The 25,928-nt window shown below is 40.9% G+C and overlaps 1 protein-coding gene across 1 annotated transcript; it reads left to right on the forward strand.

Moving 5' to 3' along the window:
• Positions 1-299: 299 nt before the first annotated feature.
• On the forward strand, positions 300-25,928 carry LOC124171051 (carboxypeptidase B-like). The gene is made up of 5 exons (XM_046550199.1): positions 300-569; positions 4,649-4,754; positions 5,772-5,921; positions 11,248-11,865; positions 25,705-25,928. The coding sequence occupies exons 1-5, from the start codon at positions 396-398 to the stop codon at positions 25,881-25,883; spliced, it is 1,227 nt and encodes a 408-aa protein (XP_046406155.1). The 5' UTR covers positions 300-395; the 3' UTR covers positions 25,884-25,928.

Consider the following 25,928-nt stretch of genomic DNA (forward strand, 5'->3'; position numbering starts at 1 on the left):
CGTCGCCGGTGCGCGACCGCTAATCCCTTCTGGGAATGGAAAGCCGCCCTCATCCCCGTCCCGACGACATGCGGGATTGTAAAAAGCTTCCCCTCGCGTCGCCGACTGATGTGTGACGGCGTCAGTCATCCCAATCTCCCCCCACCAACCCTCCTCATCACCTCCGTGGGATGTACGGGCAGGGTCGCGCACGCGTCACCAAGGGAGTGGGGCGGCCACCCCCCACGGCGACGATGCGATCGCACGCGTGCATATATAAGCGCGGCGCGGCCGCAGCTGCCGCCAACAACGCCATGGAGTTCTGCAAGCGGCTCGCCCTCGGCGTGGCCTGCGCTTTGGCGTGCGCCCTGGCCGCCGACCCTGTCTCCTACGAGCGGTACCAAGTGGTGCGGGTGATGGTGGGTGCGGGCCAGGTGGCCGAGGTGGTGGCGGCGATGCCCGGCACAGAGTTCCTCGCCAGGCGGAACGGATCAGCGGACATCCTGGCGCCGCCGGACTCCGCAGACGGCCTGGTCGCCTTCCTCAAGGACAAGTCCATCCCGTACAAGGTCCTCGTCGATGACCTTCAAGTAAGACGGTCGCCCATCAGATCATCAGTTGTGAACATGTAGGAGTTGGAGCACAGGCATTAGCATAGTTCAATAGTTACCCGAACCGGAGCACATATCCGGACTCCGCGTACGCTTTTCAAGTGTTGCAATAGTTTAGACTAGACTTGTGCATCGTGAATTTCCCAAAATTTACTCAGTCAAGGATGCTTCCTCACTAAGTATTGTTTTGCACTTTACAATGATCGGACCTCGATTTTCAGTCGTCAGTGACGAATTCACGCTGTAGAGACCATTGGCGTGGGAGTCGCCGTCATCAAACTCTACAGTCGGATCACAAGTGTGCCTTGTAGCGTGTTCGAGTCCTAGTTAAAAATACACTTGGCCGTTTTGCCGTGTTTGAATCTCGGACGGTTTTTTGGCCCCCGAAATCCCAGTAGGCCTACCCTATGATCAAGTTCTACTGGTTGGGCCAACAGGTCTTCTGTGTCACCACACCCTGGGTAGTGGAAAACCGAAGACTCAGTTGGGACTCCCAACTGTTTGGGTTTCCCACTACCTAGGAGTCCCAACTTGGGAGTCGCACCCAAGGCCCGAGGAAAGGACGAACTCCTCCGCTGGATGAGGAGCTAGTATTAGCATTTTAGCTCTCAATGTGGAGGCGATGCAATGAATTAATATTTGAACTCCAGTGTTCAACCTCTGGTCCAGAAGAAGCAAAGTCATAAAGCTAGTGGGTACATTCACCTGTACCAAGCGTCTGCAGGAGAATTGATCTTGTGAGCGCATCTTTCTGCATCAATCGGTTGTTTTATATGTAATTAAGAAGGATACGCTGTTCCATTCGTCGCGATAGCGGAAACAATCCGCGTTCTGTTATCCAGGGGGTGGCACTTGTGTATTTTTATTGCATTTTTAATTTTTAATAAATTGTAGCGCCTGATGAATACGGATTAAAGGAAAATCGCGTGATTGAATTTGAATGGGATCCTTGACCACAATTCCATTTTTGGACAATAAATGTCCTGTAGATAGGAGTAGGTGATTGAATTGGTCCGCATGCCGTTTCATTTCCATGCTGTCATACATTTGACTGTCGCAAGAAACTGCTTACTTTAATGGAGCTCGCCCCCGAGGTCCTATTTCTAATTTTATACAAGAAATATTTCATACGTTGGAATATATTGAATTCGATTGATTGAAATGGTTTGTAAAAACCTGTTTGACAAAGTTTCTTACATGAACTTTATGTATTTTCCAGCTCGGCAAAGTATTATTTCCCTTTAACTTATACGAAGACAGTGCAATAGAATTTATACCGGCTCGGACCCTTTACTGCACTGCTTTTCGGAGAGCATTGCTGAGTAATATTAAGGGATCGGATTTTTCATGGTTTAATCGTGCAAAGCACAAAACATAAGGTTCTTAAAACCCTATCACGACGGAATTCACGCGATTTCAATTTGAAAACATTGGATTATGCGGGTGAATGTCTTTTATTTATCATTTGGATTTCCTCCCAGTGCTTATCATATTTTAGGTCGTGCGCACCGTAAAAATAGCGCATAGTACATACATGTGGATCAGAAAAACTCCTGCCGCCGTTAAGGTGCCTGAAATATTAGGGCAATCCTTCATTAAAATGCGAAGTTTTTCTCTTGAATAATCGTGCGACTTATAATATCCGGAAGTCATAGAATATTTTTATGCGAAGAACTTACAGAGGCGCAGAAGAACGTACAATACCTTTAAACTGCTTCTAATTATTGAAATCGTATCACTAGACTATCTTCCGTTTGGGCCGCGGGCTCTTGATATTATATTTTGGTGCTTAAAGGCATAGAATCGAAAACAGTGAAATGCATACACCCGTACTGCGAAGTTGCCGAGCGTGGGATGGCCATGGAACCTAGTGAGCACAACTACACATTGGTAAAAATAACTTACAGATACTTTCGACGTTTATTGCATCATAGTCAGGTATTAATACCAGTTTTGAGACAAATGAATGCGAGGCTTAATACCAAATGGTCTCGAACAGGATACAAGAACATTTTTACCTTTTGGCCACCATCTCAGAGGAAAAAAGACTCAAAAATTGGCCGAATTCCAATCCACTTTGGAGTATACTGGGTGTACTTTAAGTTTACCCCCACTAAGTTTTGGTCGAACTTCATGGCCGAAACAAGACGTAGTGCGGCTGGTGCGGCTGAAGGCGTACAAAGGAGCTGATAATACTGACACATGGAGGACGCGGCCAAGCATATGACCACGTTATTTGTCTCAAAATGTTAATTATCAACCTAGGCTACACGTCTTGGCTGAAAATGTTTTATAAACACAATTTTACATATCTTGAAAAGCCTCATGTAGAAAACATATCACCTCATTTATGACTCATACTTTGACCTGGTGTGTACGTGAGCTTAAAAAAGGTTTAAGTATGCTTTTTTGGTTTAATTTTATGCATTTGTGCATGTCCACGCCCAGTTGATTTTTTAAAGTAATATTTCACAACTTAGTGGAATTAATCTCTTTCCGTATATCTGGTTTTTAATGCATTTATATATTTAATGCATTTATATGCTTAAGGTAACTTATTACATCAAAGTTGATTGATGCCCGAGGAAGCGGGAAGCTATGCGAGAGTTGAAATTTCCAGCTCAGTAAACGCGACCCCCCACGAATGGCAGAGTGACATTCCTAATAAACATATTCCAGTCTTGATCTTAGAAATATTGGAAAAATAAGGTTTTTGGACCACACACCTCTGAGATCAAGATATTTTGTATTTTACGCTGGCGGTCAGAATACCGTAATTTCTGAATGAATATATTTCCCTTGTTCTTGCACAGAATACAAGATTTTATAGTCCTATGTATTAATTTATATATTCGACCGGCGTTCTGAAATAGCAAATATCTGGGCATATGTCATTGTGTTTATTCCTCTGAATTACATTCAGACTCGCCAAAAGTTTACATTAGCATTACAGTAGTCTTTTGAGGGAATTTTGGTTTCGGTAATCATTACAATGGTGCAACAAGTTTCTTTGAGTAAAAAATTCACGAATCTATGTAATACACAAACAGTTTTTTTCAACAGAAACCTTTTTACTACTTGTTTTCGGTGTCATTTATGATCCCATGAGAGCCTCTCAGGTTAGCCTCATGTGCTCAGCCGAGGACAGAGCGGCTTCTGGAAGCGAGTGCCTCCGATGACCTCATCAAGCCAGGACGTTGCATTAGTTGACCATGAACTCCTGCTCCAGATTGATATCTAACTGCCATGCCCTCTCATGTCAGATTTCACACATTAGGGACCAATTGCCATGATTTCTGCGCAACCTCCGTTCCCGCTTGTTGTCGTTGCAGTGTCTACACTAAACCCAGGACAATAGCTTATGGATAATAACACTGTTATTTTAAAATAATTACTAGATGATGTATGCATAGCATTTGAAATATATCAGAAAATAATAATAAATTTCTGCGTGGAAAAGGAGGCCTCAGAATAAATCAGAGAATGGAAAAAAAATTAACATCGTCACTTTTAACAATATTATAACTTATGTTACCATTTTGAACTTTTCATCAAAATTACGAGCTTGTAAGAATCATTCGTTTTAATTCATGCAATTTTATTGGATTTAAATGTCATGTTCACAAAAACACTCAATTACACTGTCAACATAGACAAATTGCGCATACGATTCTCATTTGTTTTGTAAACTAGCTGATTGGGGTGAGCAAAGGGCTCACCAGGACAGCACCAATCGCGCCTCTCACGCCGGTGATCTTAGTGCGTTTACTCCAAGAGCCATTTTGAAATAGATTCACTCCAGCGGTCTTCCAAACGAGGAAAAAGCCATAATATTCTTTAAAAAAATTTCTGAAGTTTTTCTAAAAGCCATGTGAGTTAGTCCACCAAAATGTCTCCTCGATTAAATTTTATCAATGCTGAATTTTGCAAAGTTATTTTTCGTTTCAATATGAAGCAATTGCACGAAATTTTGCTGGAGCCCATCCATCTCATTGCCTGTCTGTATCTAATTTAATGTCGGGAGATTCCGTGGGCTGAACCATTTCTTTGTTCCTCAGGAAGCCATCCGCACGGAGAATCCACTGCCAGCCGTCGAGGAGAGTGAAGTGTGGGAGAACAGAGGCGGGCATCGCATGAGTTGGCGCCGCTACCACCGCTACAAAGGTGTCTATGCACGCCACATTACCATGGCTCTTGTCTTAAACAGTAGTGCTTGTTTACAAAAATATTTTTATTCTATATTGGACATTTTAATGTCAAATATTTTTGTTTAAATGTCACAATGTCACTACGTGGAGTTCTTTGTTGCGATGATTCTCCCTGCTGTCATTACTTCCACGCATGCAGTTAAACGAAACGTTAACGAAAAGTATTGTGACCGCCGGTGCATGTGGCTCAGGAAGGTCACGTAACTTGTGGAATGAAATACCTAGTTACGACTAGAACCTATTTTTTATTTCACTACCTTGTCACTTTAATAGCCTAAAAAACTATCGCAACAAGTTCAACAATGTGTGTTGTCTCTTATATGATTCAATGCGATTGATGACTTAGAATTCAGTTTTATTGGTTAAAAGAACTCTAACACGGTAAGAAGTTCAAGCATGCGATTTAGCTTTTATGTCACAGTCTGTAAAAAAAGCAAGATATCCGAGGTTGAGGAGCTATATCGTCTAAACGAGTAAATAAATTTCAATGCAACAAAAAGCATATGAAAGAGAATTTATTTCTACGTTAGATAATTTACTTGAAAAAAGTTTCAATTGACCCATTGGTTACGAAGTTAGCAGAGATTTGCGTTATTTACAACAAATCTATCAAGTTTGGTAGTATAAAAAATTTGTTTTCTGCAAATTTTCTTTAATAAATCAGGCTTTCATACATCAAAATTCTAAGTTATTGGAACGAAAACTACGGGAATAGCAGGCGCTCAAAGTGAGGCAACTTGATTTTACGCGCAAAAAACGGGTACTTTATTGAAAAAAATTAAGTTCAAGTAATAATTTGGCGCGGAACATTTTTTAAAGTAAATTATCCAGCATACAAAATAAATTCTATTTCGTATGCCGTTTGTTGCATTGACATTGACTGCCTCGTTTAGACGAAAGAACTCCTCAAACTGGAGTGTATTGCTTTTCTTACAGACAGTAGTCAGTTGTTGATGCACGTTTCCAATTCCAGATATCGAAAGTTACATCGACTACCTCGCCCACACCTACAAGGAGATATGTGAGACAGTAATAATTGGTACATCAACTGAAGGGAGACCCTTAAAAGTTCTTAAAGTATCGTCCGGAGGGCCCAAAAAGCCAGCTATTTGGATCGATGGAGGTAAATAAAATAAATTAAGGAATACCAAACCCTTTTTTCTGCAAACGGAATTAATAATTATTTACGATTGCCTTAAGCGGTATTTGAATTGAGAATATTAGGTTCGAATGAAGAGAATATAGAAACGACTTCGGATTCTCACAACATTTTACATGCATTGTTCTCCCTCCATGCTATCCGAAACTCTTCAATCCCTCCCTCTCTAGTATTTGCTTTAATTCTGTGACTAGTGACTTGAACCCTGCGTTGTGAAAAATCGGTCGGATATTTATACCCTGAAAATTTTATGAATCAAAATTTTTAAGCAAATTTCCCTGCAATTTGTGGCATAAAAAAGATTTTCTGTTTCCAACATCCCTAAAAGTAATTATCGTTGTTTTATTTAGGGCATTAGTACTTTTTCCCCTCTATATTTAAAAAATTCTGTCACTAATTTCTATAAATTGTAGGATTTTCTGATATATGAGCCAACATTTTGATACCTCTTGATTATAGCAATGGGCTGATCTATAATATCTCGGACAAGGGGTTCAATTCTCTTGTGCAATATTCAAACGGCTTTTGAATCCATTTCATAGAGTTACCAATGCGTCATTTTTCATAGAGGATAGGCGTGGTAAATTAGAGTGCGGGAGTGGAACACATAGGGTCTGCAGAGCGGAGGGCTTGAATGGGAGCAGGAAGGAGCAGCGTAATTGGGTGCTTCAGGTGAGATAGAGTGGAAACAGCGATATGCATAATAATAATAATTTATTTACTCCTACATTTTGTTTTTACATTAATAATAAACAGTCAGTATTATTGTTATAATACTAATAGCTATGATGTTGGTGCGAAGGCTTCCGCGGTGCGCTGGTACTGTAGGCTGCATTTTTCGGTTTTCACCGCGTCGTGGTTGCGTTGGTGACAACAGTTTCTCCTGCATTCCAGCAGGCGTCTTCAGGTCGAAGTGATTATGCCGTGTTTTGGCCGCCGTTATATAGGCAGCCCAGTGGTGTAGGTTCGCCCTGATTTGTCGCCTTGCGGCCAATAGCGTGGGGGTATGGGGCGAAGAGTCTCTTCCATGTGCTGTGGAGTGCGTAGCTATCCTCTCGATTGAAATTATGAGGATGTTTGGATATTTCAATCGCCTCTCGGATGATCCTCGGAAAATATCGGGATTCTCTGGCGATAACTTTTGTTTCTTCCCAGGTGATGTCGTGTCCAGGTTCACTGAGAGTGTACTCAGCCACAACCGACAGATGGAATTGTTTATTTTTCACCGCTCTTCTATGTTCTTGAATTCGGCACTTCACGGCTCTCCCCGTCTGTCCGATGTATGACATACCGCAACTGCATTCAATTTCATAAACTCCTTCGTAGGCGTGAGAAGAGATACGGTCCTTAGGAGTCTGAAGAAGTTCTCCAATCTTCTTAACCATGAGTTCATCCCTAATTCGGCAAACTGTTTTCTCCTTGGGTTACCCATTTCTACCAAATTTAGAAAATTGTCTTCACGCTTGAATAGAAAACGAAAACGTAGTATTTTGCAATATATGAAACGCTTTAAAAGGCGTCCCAATGTTTTGAAGCTGAAATTTTACTAACTGGTCCTCGCATTAGGCATTATCTGTCCTCAAATTAGGAAGATTTAGAGAATTAAGTATCTCATTTTCAAGGTCATGGTCTTAAAAAGATTACCACTAGATTTTGTAGGAAATTTGAACAATTTATATTGTTTATAACAAATTCTAATTTTCAAATCGGGTTTTAACACTGAAGATACCCCTACCATTTTTCTCGTTTTTTCATATGCTGCAGATAAAACCATACTAGTTTTAAAATTTGCCAGGGCTAATATTTCATTTAAGAAAAAAAATGTTGAGCAAGGCCATAACGCTGGCCTCGCGCCGGAGCGGCTTCCGTCTCGTCCCATTAGACGTCACATCTCCATTTTAATAATACTGCCATATTTTACTAAAGTCAATCAAATTTGCCAGTCTCTAACAATTAAAATTTTAAAATCGATTTTTAACCTTGACGCCACCCCATCGATTTTCCTCATTTAATCCTGCTATCCCATTCTCCTAGCATACTCTACAATCTTTTCTAAGATGCATCTTCATATGCATTACGCCGCCGCTTACCTTCATGCATTAATTTATGACCCCTTGTATGTAAACAACGGTAAATATGTGGCGCCATTCATTCGTGCCATCCAAGGGAAACTAATTTTTCTTCGTCTCACGAATGCCTTTCTAGACGTTTTCTCCCTCATCAATCACCACTTTCTCTCCCTTCTACCTGCTACATAAAACTCATTATTGAAATGAATGAAGAACGCTTCGTCATGTGAGCAACACCAAACGTGTTTCACTGGTATTTACTGCAAACATTGTTTGTGTTGGGGATCAGAGCTGAACTTTTCAAGTCAACAATTCTTTGAGTTAAAATAAACCATATTGAGTTAAAATAGTGAAAAATAAATCTTATTTTCTGAAAAATGTAGCATTCAAATTACTTTTGGCATTGGCAAAAGGTGATGAGTTTTCCCTGTATTCAATTTCATTCGAATGGAAATCGGAAAATAATTTGAAGGATTTATTGTGGAGTTTTTCGCTCGTATTTATTTCCTTCAATGCATATTTCCTTTACTTATTCGTGCGTACGTTCCCGCGGCGTTGTTCACGATGACTGACAAATTCCGGGTTTTACAGCCGCGTTTCCCCATTTTGATTGACTAGAGCAGCGGTTCCCAAACTGGGGGTCGCGGGCCGTTAGGAAAGGGGTCGCGAGATGTATACAAATAATATGGTGAACTATGTACTTAAACTTAGACCACCAATTTTAATTGGTCGCGGCTAAAACGTATGGGCTAAAATGGGTCGTGGGAAGAAAAAGTTCGGGAACCGCTGGACTAGAGTTTCAAGAGTCATCCTACTTTCGTCTTCAGGTCCAAGTCTTTTTGTAATGCATTCAACGCTTTACCAGGCGTTGCATTGCTGTGAAGCTGCAATTTGATGATATCGACATTAGACGTCCTCTGTCATAAAATTAGGAAGATTGATGAGCAGGCAATGTCTTATTTTTAAGGTCATGGTTTTAAAAAGATCATCAGGGGATTTTGTTTCGCCTTCGACCGGAAGGCGAAAGGCAGGATGGCTTTTGAAACTGTAGTCAATCAAAATCGAGAAACGTGGCTGGAGAAGCCGCAATTTGGCGATATTCCAAGATAAGTAAATACAGTTAAAACAATATTTAGACCTGTTATGATGGTGACGAACTCTTGTTTCTTTCCGTTTCCTATGACGATACAATGCTGGCCCTTGCTTGCTCTAGCTGCATTTAGATCTTTAGCCGATTGTTTAATTTCGGCATGCAATTCACATTGCAGTAGTCAATCGCGGATACGAAATCAACTCACTTCTCACAGGGCCTTCAATTATAGCTGTGGCTTCTTCAGATCAGCACGAGAGAAGTAAAAAGTAATTCCTTCGGATGCTTAGCTTAGAATTTTCAAAAAAGAGAGTTCCCTGGAATGTGGAGTACCTGCATGAAAGGGACAGGCAGTCCCTTCAGCGGAGGCACCCATTTACCTCTCGGAATCTTCTCAATACCATCTTCTTTTCCTTCTTTACCCGCTCAATCTTAAAGCCCATACCTTTCACTCGTGTGCTTGCTCATTTCGATGCTCCTCGGAAGTCTGAATGTGTCAACCGTAAGCGCGATGCATACATTGCTATCATTTGCAGCGTCCCTCTTCATCCGCCTCTTGCGCACTTGCTCAACACTTTTCAAATGAAATATTAGCCCTAGCAAATTTTTAAACTTGTATAGTATGGTTTTATCTACAGCATATGAAAAAATGGAAGGGGTGTCTGCAGCGTTAAAACTTGATTTGAAAATTTTATTTTCTTATAAGCAATATTAAATTGTTCGAATTATCTACAAAATCTAGTAATAATCTTTTTAAGACCATGGCCTTAAAAAGGAGACATTGAATGCACATATATTTTCTATTTTGAGGATATACTACGTCCAATGCGATGTCGATTTCGTGAAATTGCAGCTTCACAATATTGAAATGTCTGAAAGCGTTAAATGCATCGCAAAAAAACTTTTAGTATTCGTTTTCGAATGAAGTGAAGATGATTTGGTCGAAATGAGTCATCCAAGGGGCAAATACCCCGTCGACTTTGGGTGGAATGACTAATACATATATTTCTGACGGAATTTATTTATTTCAGTGATTGCTCATGTACCTGCATCATTACTACCAATTTATAGTGACGCAGTAAGAAATATTAAACATAAACGAATACAATCAAAACAAAGAGCACAGTCCAAAATAGTAAAGAACTCAAATTATATGTGGAAAGGGAGGTAGAGAAAGAGGTTCATTAATTCGTGGGAGACATGGCGAGGTGTGGAATGTGAAAATAACGCAAAAAAATTATTTGCATATAAATACATTTTTGAGATCATTGGCGTGTCCTCAAACACAAAAAATAATTAAAAATTCAAATCAACAAAATTGAAGAAAAGAATGGTGTATTGATGAAGAAATGTGAAAAATGAGCTCTTATAAAGCAACGAAGGAGGTGGAAATATGCCATAGATGAGGTCAAGGTATTCACATTTCCCCTCCTCTCAATTTAGCCTTGATCACTAGAGCCAAATGTGAACAATCCATTTAGACCGGAAGATCTACAGCACCCCATGTAATTCAAACAACAGTAATAATAATTCATATCTTTTAGAAGAATTGAACACCTGCTGTGAGAGACCCATAAACAGCTTACCTTCGTGAATCAAAGGGTGATTCATAATAATGTAAACTAGTTCAGTGTATTAGATATTAGATGGCTCAAATTATGTTAGTTAATCATGTGGTAAAAGAATGACTCCATACAGATTTTCGCAGCGCATGTCTCATTTTCTCATCGGAACCTAAGCTCGGGGTGTACAGATTCAATCATACCTTTAAACTCCCTTTTGCCGTCGGCAATCATATTTTGGGGCGCGTGTCGTGGACGCGCAGCACAATAATTTCAATTAAAACATTAATATATATTTTATCAGAATTTTAATCGTTGATAATGGAGGGATTCAGTGAATGGAGTAAATATTTTAAACATTCTAGTTACTTTCCGGATATTTTTTAAATTAAGCGATTCATGGGGCTGTATTTGTGCAAAGAATAAAATTTTGCCTGGAAATTGCGATTACGAATGGAATGTGCAAACACGAATGGGCGCTCAATATTAAAGCTGTGCATGCAATAGCGTAATTTTTCATGGACTGGTTGAATGACGAATAACTTTAACGTGAGAAAACATCCCCGTAGGTCTGCATGGACGGGAATGGATTTCGCCGGCCACGGTCACCTACATCCTATTGCAGCTGGTCGAATTCCGGGAAAAGCACCCGCACTTGTTGGAGAATTTGGACTGGTACATCCTGCCCGTCTCCAATCCGGACGGCTACGAGTATTCGCACGTCCACGACCGGCTGTGGCGTAAAACTCGCTCCATCCCCGTGGGGACGAAGAAGAGAAGGCCGTACCCCGCGCTGGGTCACCGCGGACCCTCCAGACCCCACCGCTTCCGCAGCCAGTGCGTGGGTGTCGATCCCAACCGGAACTGGGACTTCAAGTGGATGAAGATCGGCGGATCATCGAACCCGTGCGACGACAACTTCGCGGGCCACAAGCCTTTCTCGGAGCCGGAGACCCGAGCCATGGCGGACTTCATCACGATGCACAAGGAGCAAATCGCACTTTTCCTCTCATTGCACTCGTACTCGCAAATGTGGCTGCTACCGTGGGGCTGGACGGAAACTGAGAAGCCTGACGATTACTACGACATGTACGTCTTGGCCGAGAAGGGAGTGAATGCCCTCAAGGCAGTCAGAGGCACCGACTATCTGCTGGGAACATCTGCCGAGTTGATATACGCTTCCTCAGGTACGTAAGCCGCGAAGTGCTTATGGTTAATTTTCCATGTGAGACCTCATTTCGAGCTCCCTCACTCTCGCTATTCGCCCCAGAAGGGACTGCAACTCTGAGCGGTGATTTTCCCTGATGTAGAGCGTAGCCCCGCTGACGAGAGGCGAGCCGCGACATTTCAGGAATATTCGTCAAATACAGTTCGGTGAATACGTGCTCAGCAATGACTCCAGATGATGTATCGACGATAGTGGATGGGTTCCAGATCATTAAAATTTTAGATTAACAAATTTTTGTTAAGAATACCTCAATATATTTCGTACTTAAATACGTACGAATATAGATTAGATAATATATGGAGTAGCCACAATACATAGAGTATAAAATATAATACATGGAGTTGGTTCACTGCGTGCCGCTGCACGAGTCTTTAAATCAATGCAGCTTCCGATTACCATTTCCCGCCCCCCCCCCTTATTCTCGGCCTAGTTTCATCATCCATGCGATGATAATTTGTGATAAATCCACTTACATTACTTTTGATTATCTTGTGCAAAATCGGTAGCCAATTACCCTTGTTGATGATTGGTAGATGGATGGATTAAAATTACTCTTGCCAGCCGCGTTACGCTTTGGGGTTCGAGATCAAAGTAGTGCTCAGGATAATTAATCCGATTTGTTAGTTATGTGACTTCATATAAAACTATCATTCTTGCCTATGGTGTAACTTAATTATTTACAACATCAGCTGAAAACTTTTCATCCTCGAAAGATTGACTGCAGCATATACAAAAAAAATCAGAAACGCTATATGTCATTACCGTACCATTCAAGTCATAGTAAAAATACCATCTTACGGTTGAAGAGTTCCCATCAGCAGACCGTCCTGTTACGAAAAGAGGGTCAATTGACGCCCACTTTCTCGCCTCTTTAAGACTGTGATGCATTCCATTCCGAGTCCATCGGCTCGGGAGGTTCTTTTCAATCGCTCGCTATGTATCCGAGAGAAAAAGTCCTGGAGTGAAGGACTGTTTTTCGCCATTCGCGATTTTCAGAGCTGTAAAAATTGCTGTTTGTCCTCCTAGGTGGAGTTTCTTTTCGCTCGGATTAATTTCGAATGGTTTAAACACGGCAACCCCCACCCCCAGGAGTTATCCACTAAGAGTAGCCAGCCCCTCCACCCCTAGAGACTACTGATGTAATCCCAGGTGTCGCCCGTCTAATATTCACTTAAGAAAAACAGTCCTTTTCTTCAAGACTGCCGGGTATGTTTCAGTTGTAGATATTCCAAAAATAACTGAAGTAATTGTGTGCAGTGGGCCCGACGAAAAGTTTCATCTCGATGCTCCATGTACATTCGTTCACTCTCGTCTCAAATTTAGTTCTCCAGTGAGCATAACACGCCTGCCCACAGTGCGATTATTTTCAGACTCAGAATCGCAGAAGATACTTTGGGATTTCTACGGCTTCATTCTCGCAATTGCCCTAAGTTACCCGAGCCACGATGCTGGACGTAGCTATTTCTCGAATCAAAAATAATTTTTTTCTTTAAAATGCTTCAACTACTTATGTTTTAATATAGTCTTTTAAAGTTTTTTCTTTGCCGTAATTTCCCATAGCATTGCTTTTTTTGGATAATTTATTCAACTTTTATTGGCAGTCTATGCAGCAATTTTGATGATATAATTTGAAATGCGTACTAAATTCATAATTTGAATGGTAATTCATTACATGGCTTTTCTATTGATTTAGTATTATATTTAGACAGAATTCTTAATTTCAGCGTATATTCGCAGGCCATAGGTCATACTTAGTTCCCTAAAACATACCAGTAACTCTGTATACATGCTTTCTATTTCATAATAAAAATTCCCTATTTGTCTTCGTAGGAGATTGCGTTTCAGTCTTGTCGGCAGTAACCATTATTATGTTGTTAAATTACTTCATTATTAACCTCATTTAGCAAATATCAATCCATTTCTGAAATAAATAATCAATTTTGAGGATATCATTGGAAAATGGTTAATATTGCAAACGGTACGATGGAACTTGCTTAAATCGTTTAGAATATTCCTAGCTATTCGCCAGGTTAAAAATGTGCCACTTCTCGTGATGCCAACCACTCAAGGCTAATAAATACGCTACACCTTGGAGATGTGTCACGCTGTGCTGTCGACGATCTCTGTGAGTGTGTCGTTGATGTGAAAATTCCGCAAATGTGAAGCAGCCGAGAACAAAGGACGCGCGATTTTAGTGAACTCCGGCTCGGCTTAGACGTCAACGGAGGTCAAACATCTCTTCGGTGTTGAATAGCTGAGAGAGCGATGAGGAGAGTGCAAAGGCATCTCTTGGAATCGCTCATGAGAAATGAGGAGTGTGTTGTAGACGTGCCATGCCAAATGCAAAGTCACGGTCAAGCACACGCCCTCTACCTTGAAGGATGACGTCACCAGGACCCGTAATCGTAAACCAGTGAAAGAATTCGGAAGATTATCGGCAAATTTAAGTTTCAACGATATAAGTATCTCGCTCATTTATCCATTCTCTTATAAGTTTAAAATGAATAATGCGAACGCAAAAACGGCGTCTTTTCAAGATCTGGTGACGCCATGAGAGGTGTGGTTCATTTCCTCCTTCAGAATTAACCTCTTGTTGCTGACAAACGAACTCTTTCGTTGGCCCGAGCCGTCAGCTGGTTTCGTATGACAATCACTCCCCAACCTCGACTATCTATTTGAAGACTGCCGAAAATGGTCGTTTTTTACGGAATGACGGAGCACAGGATTGAAACCTCTTTGAAGGCAATTATAAGTAATTAAATTAAATTGATTCGTTAGAATTAATTACGGCAAACAAATCCAAAGTAAATTAATATTTTTTATCGCAAGACATTAATAGAGCCATGTATGCCTTTCGTTCACTTCTTCGAAAAAATGAAAAGAAAAGCCAACATTAATTGAATTTTCTGAAGTTGCAGAGATAGATTGAGCCATTTAAGACCAGGATCATTATCATCCTAACGTTCCACTAATGACCTGAATCGTTATTGAGTAAGATAGTTATTTCTTCGAATATGCTCACTGCAATGGTTTAAGGCAAGAGACTAGTAAACTTCTTATTTGTTCCACTGACGTATTTAATACTTTCTTCGAAATGAGGTGATTATTTTATCCCTTCAGGTTATTCCTTTCTCCTGAGAAGGTCGTCGAACCACTGTCCAAGAATTGTGACCTTAAATTACATATAGAATCGTTTTTTGCGTGGGGGTGTCCAATTTTCATGACTCACGAAAATTTTATCGCGTTCTTCTCTAGGCTAATAATTGAAGCGAGTTCCTCTCTTTTTCGATTTCAACTCCACTGCTAAGTGACTAATTATATTTACTTTATCTCTGAAAGCCCCCAAATATAGTTTCATGACTCGCAAAAATTCCATGGCGTACTTAGCGGTATCAATCCCCTCCGTTGCTCCACCTCCCCCTCCCCCCCCCCCCCTAGGTTTACCGAAGAGCCTGTTTAGCTCTGCATTAGTGCGGATACGCCAAGAGTTGTTTTCCTGGATGGGACCTTAGATTAGTCGCAGGATGTACCCCTCCCACGTGCTGAGTAATAGTTCATCCCGGCTTTTCATGACCCCCGTTTCGTAGGCAGATAGGATCAGGAGTCGCACAACTGTCCGGTAAAATCTTTCTTTGGCTCTCTGACTTAATAACCGCGACTTCAATAAGCGCAAGATGCCAAAGTGGGTCTTGTTCCCCGCATTCACTTTTCCTTTAGGTATTCCTAGGCTATTAACAATATTTTCTGACATCAATGAGCCTACGATCTTAGAGGTAGGCACTCTTTCTAATGGGTACCCACCTATAGCAAAATGTCCTGGAGGCTCATTTCCAGCCCTTTTCATTACCATGACCTTCGTTTTTTTCTCATTTATGGTGAGGTCGGCTCTTCCTACATCTTCCTACATATGCTAAAGGGCTTCTCTCAATTCCCCCTCGTTGTTGCTGATTAAGTCCGCGTCTGCATATGCAATATACTGTATTGCTCTGAAGTCGATTTGACCTCTACTTGAATTATCTATAAATAACAGCGACTTTCGGCTGCTGCGCATGCGGCTAAAGTTGCAAAGGAGGAATCCCAGCTCAACCAACCCTTAAACCTTACCGTATCTGAGAATAACGCAGATTGGCTGGATTCCGACGATAACATTGGTATACAGTAGCGACTGAAAATTATATTTCCATTGTAATGAAGAATAAGCCTCGATATTTCATAAAAATCTGTTAAATAGAACTCAATTTACTTTTACATTATAATGGAAGATAGGGGTTTCAATGTTGAGCTCAGAATCTGGCTACTGCGTAGCCACCTGATTACTCAGTTTATATTTACTTTGAGCAGCCCTGCACTCAGCCTATACATGACATGATGGCATTCTTCCATTCTTCTCGGTAAAGTATTCCGGAGGTAAAATAGTCCCCCAATCGGATCTCCGGGTGGGGCATCCTAGGATAAGAAAGTGGTCGGGAAAGGCAGGACGAGGACATGGGACGTTGGATTCCCAGGGGTGGCCGAGACGTTGGGAAACGCGAGGATGAAGATGGCACGACGGGAAAGAGGAGAGAAACTGGGACTAAGCTAGATCAATTGGACGGGAGCAGACGGCTACTGGAGCAACGTGTGTCGAGTGATACACTCTGGAGACAACCTAAGCATCACCGGTGTATAAATTACACTGAGGAAAGAATGGGGGGGCAGGGAAGTGAAGTCAGTCTGACTGTACAACGAAAGGATTCTAATGGTGAAGGAAAGCCTACGGAAATCGTGATACAGCAGGTCTACGCCGGGCTCTTTCCATACGCAAGAAGAAATAAAAGAAGTGAACGAGAAAATGGAGGAAGCCCTCAGTGAGATGAATATGAAGGAGAATCTCATCATACTGGGAGACTGGAATGCAGCGGTTGGAGAAGGGAAAGAGGATAACAGCGTTGGAAACTTCGGATTGGGTACGGCAATGGAGAGAAACAACTCCACTTCCCCAATTAGAATAATATAGTGATATCCAACGAACTCTTCAAACAACATCGACGAAGGATATGTACAGTCGGATTCAAAAGTATTGCAACGAATGTAGCGGTGCCACTTTCGCCGCAGTTTGGAAATAGAGTTTCGGCATTTTCTAATGTACCTGTAGGAGGGAAATTTGAACAATATACCCACCTCCCGCAATTTTTTTATTACAACATCATTTAAAGGAAATTTTTTCGGGATGCGTGGAATGTTTAATAGATCATGAGTTGTGCAGCTCATGCTAGATAATAAATCCACCTCCAGAACTTCAATTTATTTTCATTCGTAAATTGACCGAATCGCAGAAGTATATTTTCTTGCAATTAACGCTGAAATTTTTCGAGTAGTACCTAGTAGAGATGCGTTTTTAGGGGTGCGTCGACAACAGGGTCATTTGCACCGCTCATAGTGCTTTTACATTAAGGAAGCTTATTGATTTCTATTACGCGCTTTCAATAAAAAGGGGTCTCCTTTTGTATGCAGTCACAAGAGTTTAATTATGCCTGTGCTGATGCTGTATTGTATTACATTAATGATATTATCCAGATTATTACCCAGAGCGGTTCGTATATCTTGGTGTCCAACTAGTTTCCTACGTTCAAGAGAGTATTTTGTGCATTCCTCCCGAACGTGTCTCACAGTAAGATGGCAATCACAGCTATCACAGCGGGGAGGTTGCTTCTCTTCGGTGAAGAGGTATGCATATGTAAGCGCGGTATGACCAATTCTAAGCCTAGTGAGGGCGACCTCTTCCCTACGACTATTCCTGGCTGAGGTGGACCGGTCTCTCCACTGGTCTCTCTCGGTGAGGTCGTCTCCACTTTGATGTTTCTCAGTTTATTGCCAGCGGTATTATTCCACACCTCTTGCCATTGCTCCATGCATATTCTCTTCAGTGCGGATCTTAGATCGTCGGAGGGGATCCTATCAAAATCGATGTTGGTTTTACAAAGGGCCTTCTTCGCTGCTGCATCCACTATCTCATTGCCTCGAATTCCGACATGCCCCGGGATCCACATGAAAAAAATTGTAATACCCTTCCTGCTCAAGGAGTAAAGGGTATCATTTATGGACTGCACCAAGGGATGAGAGGGGTAGTAACCTGAAATTGCACGGAGTGCCCTAAAGGAATCTGAGCGAATTAGATAGGACTCGCGTAAAGATATATTTTCCAGATCATATTTTATGGCAAGAAGTTCTGCGTTGTATATACTGCAGAGCGGGTTGAGTTTAGCTTGGATCGTGCCGCCTTCATAAGGAATGACGGCGCAGGCACAAGCTGATTCGGATTTTGAGCCGTCAGTATAAATGGGTATACGCCGAGGTTGGAGGTCGAGAACTTCTTGAAAAGGGAGCTTTTACTCCGAATCCAAAGTGGAGGACTTCGCTCCCCGCGCTAAAGAAAAAATAACATCTGGTCGTGGAATGACCCACGGCGGGTTAGCTGAGCATTCTTGAAGAATGACCTCGGGTAGCCGGAATTCAGCTTCATTCATAAAATTACGGAATCTCACGCCTAAAGGCTTCGTAGATCTTGCCCTACGATTAAAAACATCCATAAATCTAGGTTTAAAAATTGAATTAAAACAAGGGTGCTCTTTTAATGATAAAAATTTGGCAACATAATTGCACATTAAAATATTCCTACGGATGGACAACGGTGGTTCTCCAGAGTTAACGTAAATACTAGTAATCGGCCTGGTCCTGAGCGCACCAGTGGCCAGCCGGAGGCCAGCATTGTGTGCTGTCGTCAAAGGTCTTAAATAGGACTCTCGGGTCGAAGAGTAGGCAACCGAACTATACTCAAGTTTAGACCTCACCAAAGCTCTATACAACATGAGCATAGTGGTTCGATCAGCACCCCATGTCGTACTTGCTAACACACTCATTGCGTTCAAATTTTTAAAACACTTGTCCCGGACAATAGAAATGCGGTCGCGCTAATTCAACCGAAAGTCAAAGGTCAGCCCTAAAAAACGAGTCGTCTGCACAAAAGGCAGCTTCTTCCTGCCGAGGAAAGGGATGGTATAGGGAATATTCCACGTATTCGGTAAAAGTGCATGCATTTTGTCTTCTCAGTCGAGAATGGAAGACCATTGCAGTTGGACCACTTCTCGATCCGATTGAGGGTCATCTGAATTTGCCTCGTAGCGGAATGGAGCGTGGATGACCCGCAGAAAACTGCCAAGTCATCTACGAATAAGGATCCGATTACCGGAGGTATTATACATTCCCCAATGCTGTTAATTGCGATAGCAAACAGTGTGACGCTTAAAATAAAACCTTGAGGAACCCCATTTTCTTGGGTGCGGGAGCTTGACAGGAGGTTATGGACCCTTACTCTAAAGACCGGTTCTTCTAGGAAATTCCTGATAAAAAATTAAAAGGTTGCCCCTAAAACCCCATTCATGCAGAGTTTTTAAAACTTTGTGTCGCCATAATCGGCCATAAGCTTTTCCTATATCGAAAAATACGGCTACTACGTGCTGCCGGTGCAAAAAAAATTTTCGATGAGAGATAACGAACATAACTTATACATATAAAATATCCGCCGCAATATCACTGCAAATAATACCACCGCGTGTTTAAATTCAGTTCGATGTAGCGAAACTGGAAGACTGGTTCGTTTCCTTTCATGGCGAAGGAAATCTCGTAATGAGTCCGAGAATACGTCTTTTAAAAATGAAAAAGTATGATCATTATGGACTCGATTCCTACCAGAACACTACGCAGCTACTGCGAACGATTTACATCTACTCAATTATGGAGCCAGGCATTAGGAAGCGATATGTGGTAAGTCCAAATTTGAATCTAAAGATAGAAAAAACCTTGCCACGGAGCCAGAAAGAAAACCCTCCGACAGCTCAACGTCTGCGGGGGCGTGAATTACCACAGTGAATTCCATCCGCTAATCTTAATTTCGATGGGGCATTTGCTCCTTGAGTTTTACTCCTGATTCGGCAGCTCAGTCGTGTCCGTCGTCGTTGGCTCTTTGTGTTAAAAACGAATAACCGTGTCCGCGGAAAACTAAAAATGAAATTTTGAAAACATAAGTTCTGGAGGTGGATCTAGCATGAGCTAATACTGAAACTCTATTTCCAAACTGCGGCGAAAGTGGCGTAGCTTCATTCGTTGCCATACTTTTGAATCCGACTGTGCATGGAAGATGGTGGGGGATGTTGCCAGATACCAAATAGATTACAAACTTGTCACAGGCAGATACCAACATCTGGTAAGCAGTGTATGAGCTATCCTAGAGCAGATATAACTAGTGATTACCACCTTGTACTCATTGGCACCCTCCACCGTTTCAAGAAAATAAAGAGAACCAAACAGGAACCTAAATGGAATACAAAACTGTCGACAGAGAAAGAAACATCGCTGTAGTTGAAAGTGAACTAGGAAATGGAGGAAAGGGCATCGGGGAGAGATAGGGTGAACTGAAGAGGACCATGGATGACGACGAAGAAGCCATGGGTGACGACGGAGATAAGGGAACTAGTAGAAGACAGACGGAAATACTAGAACGCCTAAAATGAAGAAGAGGTAAATCTCTACAAAGAGCCTCGGAACCAGGTGAAAAGAAAATTTATGAAGGTTCGTGAATACTGGATAGAAAGCCACAACGAAGAAATCAACGAAAGAATGGAGAAAGGGAAAACCGAGTCAGCCAAAAAGCACGCTAAGAAGTACTTCGAGGAAAGGAAAACGAAATGCAACAACATCAGCGATGCGAACGGAAATATACTGCTCGAGAGTGAAGACATTGGGGATAGATGGAGGCAACACATTGAAGACCTCTACCAATGGCCGAGTACGCTGAGCCTTATGAAGGATGAGAGCGAGGTGGACGAGGAAGACTCAGGCCCACACACATTGAGGAGCGAATTCGAGAGACCTATGAAGACCTTTAGATGAAAAAAACTTCTGGAGCAAACAATGTCACCGGAGAAATCATCAAGGTGGTCAGAAAAAGGCTAGGATACCCTCTACGATAAAATAAAATATACCTATCAAAGCGGTACACTTCCAGAGGATTTTCAAAGGAGTGTGTTGATCTTGACACCGAAGAAGACGAGGAATGAGGTATATGAGGAGTACAGAACCTTGACCTCAATGTCACATGCATCACAAATACTTACACGAATAAGAAGCCGAAGGGTTGGAAGGGAAATTGGAGATAACCTCTTGGAAAACCAATATCAATTTATAGAGATCAGTGTAGCCAGGGAAGCAATACTTTGTTCGAGAAAAAAATACAGGTAAAAAGCCACTGTATGTGGTGTTCGCGGACCCAGAGCAGCCCCAAGAGGAAGGATCAGAGACAAATAAATGGGATAAATAAAGAAGATAGAGTAAAGGAAGAGATGTGTGGAAGTAAGCCAAGTAGCATTAGATAAGTTGGGATGGGGGGCTGCAGTCAACCAATTACAGGAATTGAACGATCAATGATGATGAACCTTGACTTAAACGGTTGTCTTCCGAGAGAGCATTTGATTGGAGTTTGAAATGAAAATAAGAAGAGTATATATCCATTTCGCCTTAGCTATTTGAATGGACGGTTAAAATTTGGTGTCATTTACACTTGTCACATGTTCCACGGACTGCCGTCGAATGCTCGTGGCTAAGCTTGTCTTGAGCACAACACGTGTGACCAGCGACCGTGACTAAAGACACTCATTTCGGGATAAGTGTAGAGTAAAAGATTGTCGTAAATGCATCGCGTGCTCTATCTCTTCAGTTGTTGAGCCTCGCGCTCAGTCTGATGACCGAGTCTTCCCTCTCATGAAATCCAGCTGTTGGAGCCGACTTCAAGAATGAAGTAAACGATGAATAAGAACTTGAGGGACATGAGACACTTGAGACGGACGAGTAATAATAAACAATAGAGTAAGTGCCCATTTTTGGGAAGTGATCTTAAAAAAGAATTTACGCCTCAATTAGGCTAAATTCTGAGTCTGAGAATAGAGAGGTACTTTTTAAGCAAGGTATTAATTATTAAAATTTGCAAAATTAATGATGCGCTGAAACACCAGTCGGCCATATTCTCAAGGCTGTGACGTCATTTTGTTCGACGTGTTCTCAGGCATTCCTTGTTCTTTAGGGTGAGCCCCTCTACAGCGTATACTGAGTTTGGAAAGAAGCCATGGAATGCCTTATGAACTAGATTTAAAGTGTGTACATGCCATCATCTACATCTTTTAATTCATTTGTTTCTCGGTTACGCTGACGACAAGACTCTATCAACTTTTCTACCTCGAACTACCTAATCGTATTTCTTACTCCTCGGTTCTCGCATTTGCGTTCGTTTGCAGATTTATAGTGACATTAAAATTAAGAGACACTTAAACAGTGATGATCCTTGAAAATAGTGCGTCTTAATTCGTGAAAACTAAGTCACTAATTAGTAACTAACTTAGTAACTATACCCGTACTACTAACTAAAAAACGGAAAATTAATTTTCGATAAAAAGTGATAGTTTGGGTATTCAAAATGTTTGTAATTTAATTCCAAACACAGTGATGCTAATATTTTCTAAATCGAATGTGAAATAAGCTCATTATTACGTATCACAAGTCGGGACTACTTTTTGGAAATGCACCGCGCGCAGGGATTCCTCGCTTAATGGATAGCATAACCGGTCATAACAAGACACTTGTACCTTGAAAACCAATAAACTTATGCTGTGAAGAAATATAAAATGAACCAATTATTACATTGTGCTAACAAATGCTTCGAGAAGCATATTGAAACCGAATGAATGAAAAGTAATCGTCTGATCTAACTATCAAACATTTGATTTCCAGCCCGAGAGATTTCCGTCATTCATCCGGACCAAGTTTTCAATAACCAATTTTTTGACATACCTCACAAATGCTATTCATACACCTCAACCAAGCAAATGTACATCTGACTGACATATCTATGTTAGCGAACTGAAAATAACTTGTAGAAACATTGAGATAATCAGAACTCTGCTTTTGAATACATTAATTCTACGAAAGAACAAATACGTCGACTAAAAGTGCTTTTTTTTTAAGAAATTAAGATCAGATTACTGCTTAAACTGGACCAAAATGTAACTTCAGTTATTTGTGCTTACGTTTAAAACCTTAAATAGCCCAGAAGAAGAACCCAGCTCAGTAACGGCAATTTAATAATTAACTATGGATATTCATGCAGTCACCACGGGCCATAACTGAACATGAAAAATTATTTTTCGCGAGTCAGTAGGTTAAATAATAATAGAATAGAAAATAGTGAAATAGATAAATTAAATTATGATCGGTATTTGAAATGACAATAATACAGATATCGATAGTTATCTACCTACCGGCACTTTTACTTCCGTAAACCTTAGAATCGTGCTAACAAACTTTTGGCCAATTGCCTACTGTAAACAATCTTACTTAGGGTGCTTTCCAATCACGTATCTGCGCTGATCTGTTTGAAACTGTTTAGCTCAGAGCGTGTTCCAATCGCACCTGTGACGTCATCTGCGCTAAACAGATGGGAACACATCCTGCACCGTTGTTCGTCTGCGCTAGCAGACAAAACTAATGATGGCGGGAAAATATATTGCTGACGGAAAATGAATTCCACCATCTCAAAGATAAGTATGATGATCATTTGAGAATAATAAACTATAATTTGATCTGTATATGTCTTACATAAGTTTAATTAAGCTCGTAATTTGGGAAATATAATATTATCTTCGTCAAACGTAATGATTGATATAACATGAGCAAAGGACGATAGCAAGAGGAGGCTAGTCGATTTTCTAGAGAAATTGTCCTTATCAAAAAAATTAGAAATGGAGAATGTAAGCTATTAAACTAATATGTTATATTGCTTAGATTCTAAGCAGATTTATTTCATTAGCTTACATGGATAGCGGACGTATTATATACCAAATTTCCTTTAACGTTCATGTGGCGTTAATTCTATTCCATTAATTGTAATTCAGTACCGCAAAATAACTATAGAATCGGCAGATTTATAATGCAGTGTTAACATTTTTTACGGCTTTACCTGCGTGATATGGATTATTAATTATTATTGTATGTGTATCTCAATCCAGAAATGCGAAATGAAGTATAACTGGTATAACTGCCGGCACAGTAGCGGTTCGGGAGAGGTAATTATTAAGTAGCGATAGTTCCATAGTATTTTATTTCAATTAATACTTACTAGTGCTTATATAAATACAAAATGATATAGACGAACATTTATCATCCTTCTTGATTGATCATGTGGCGAAGGTCAGTTCAAAAGCTACAGGTCATTTGAACATTCAACTTTTGCCGCCGATCGGTCCACCATTTGTAAACACATCAGCGCAGATGCGTTCCAATCGTCTGTTTCTTTGTGCGCTAATGTGTTTCAATCTGTTGCGATGTGAGCTAATCTGCGCAAGGTGATTGGAAAGCACCCTTAATTCACTTGTGTTAGACCTAATTTCCTATGAGGTTTCCCGTCCATTTCTCTTTATTATGAATGAGACAAGACAACAAAAAAGCTCCAGTTCAACATTAAAACTTCGTGCCGAGGCATGTAGGTATAGTCATAATCAGCACGGTCAATCATTGAAGCATCCACCTTCGGGATATTATTTGAAGAAACCCTCACGAAACCTGATTCCACGATAAGCACTTAAACGTATTTCCCATTACACAGATCAGATCCACCAACTTTTTCCAATGCACACGTAGTTTATTGAATCATAAACACGATCATAACACGATAAACACCATGCACGCTGATGAGATAGACCAGAATGACGTCACATACCGAGGAGCCAATAGATGAGCGTTTTCGTCTGCCTAATATCGTTGCGAAAACAATGCATATTAAATAGTAATTATTAAACAAACTAAGCAACAATTAATGCTGTTAATCGAAAGTAATGATATTTACGATACACTTTATCGAATAAACTGCATTTCAGTCGTATTCCTCCCGAGTGCACATACTCTATTGTAATGGAATAAGTAAAATATTTGAAGTAATTACCAATAATTTCGGCATGACGAGGGGAAAGTAAAAGAAAAAATATGAAAAAAATACTCGGATCTCTTAAGTCACTATGATCTCACGCCTGCAGCTTTTTCACGTAGCACACTTTTGGCAGAGTGCAAAGGTGTGAAACGGAGTTCAGTTCTCAAGGACAACCATAAAAATGTATTGTGAATAACGGAGGCATCATCTCTAAGACACTAGTATTTATCTTTTTCTTTCTACTGAATTGAATGCTGATTCTGTGATGTAAATTCGCAATCGAGACAATTCGGTGCCCTTTTCACCCGAGGAAACTGTTCATTTCTGCCCAAAGAGCAATTCGGTAATCATAATGTGCATGCATCATAATCGGGTTATCATACAGTGCCCAAGTCGAACCAGCGTCAACCCTTGTTTGCGCTTCACAAAGCTATTTCCGAGAAGGACAGTTAAAATACCAAGAGATAAACCTTTATTGCACGGATATGTTAAACCCAAATGATCATCATCCTTCTCGCATATGGATGAAAAACAAGTTGTAAATGAGGTAAGTTTCTTACTCGAAGTACGACCTTGGGGAAAGTAGTGCGTTTGTGTTGGGAAGGGTTTGTAGATGAGTGAATTTCCCGTCGATTATGAACTTAAGACTCCATTACGCCCACCAGCGATGAATGCATCAAACATGATAACTTTTCTAAAGTTGACCCATAGCACAAGTTTTCTTTCTTGGAAGGCTGCACCTGTTGACTGCCATAAGCGCAACTAATCACGGTTTTTCCCTCATTTAAGGTGCATCGGATGACTGGGCGAAAGGAGTTGCAAGGATAAAATATGCCTACACAATCGAGCTCCCTGACACTGGCATGCATGGCTTCATCCTTCCTGCGTCGCAAATTGAATCGACTGGACAAGAAACATGGGAAGGTGTTAGAGCCTTAGCTCAGTATTTCGCTGAGGGCTATAATTAATTTTTTGTAAAAAAAACTGTGTACAAAGATTTAATAAATATTATA

Source organism: Ischnura elegans, chromosome X (assembly GCF_921293095.1).
Source record: "Ischnura elegans chromosome X, ioIscEleg1.1, whole genome shotgun sequence".
Lineage (NCBI taxonomy): Eukaryota > Metazoa > Arthropoda > Insecta > Odonata > Coenagrionidae > Ischnura > Ischnura elegans.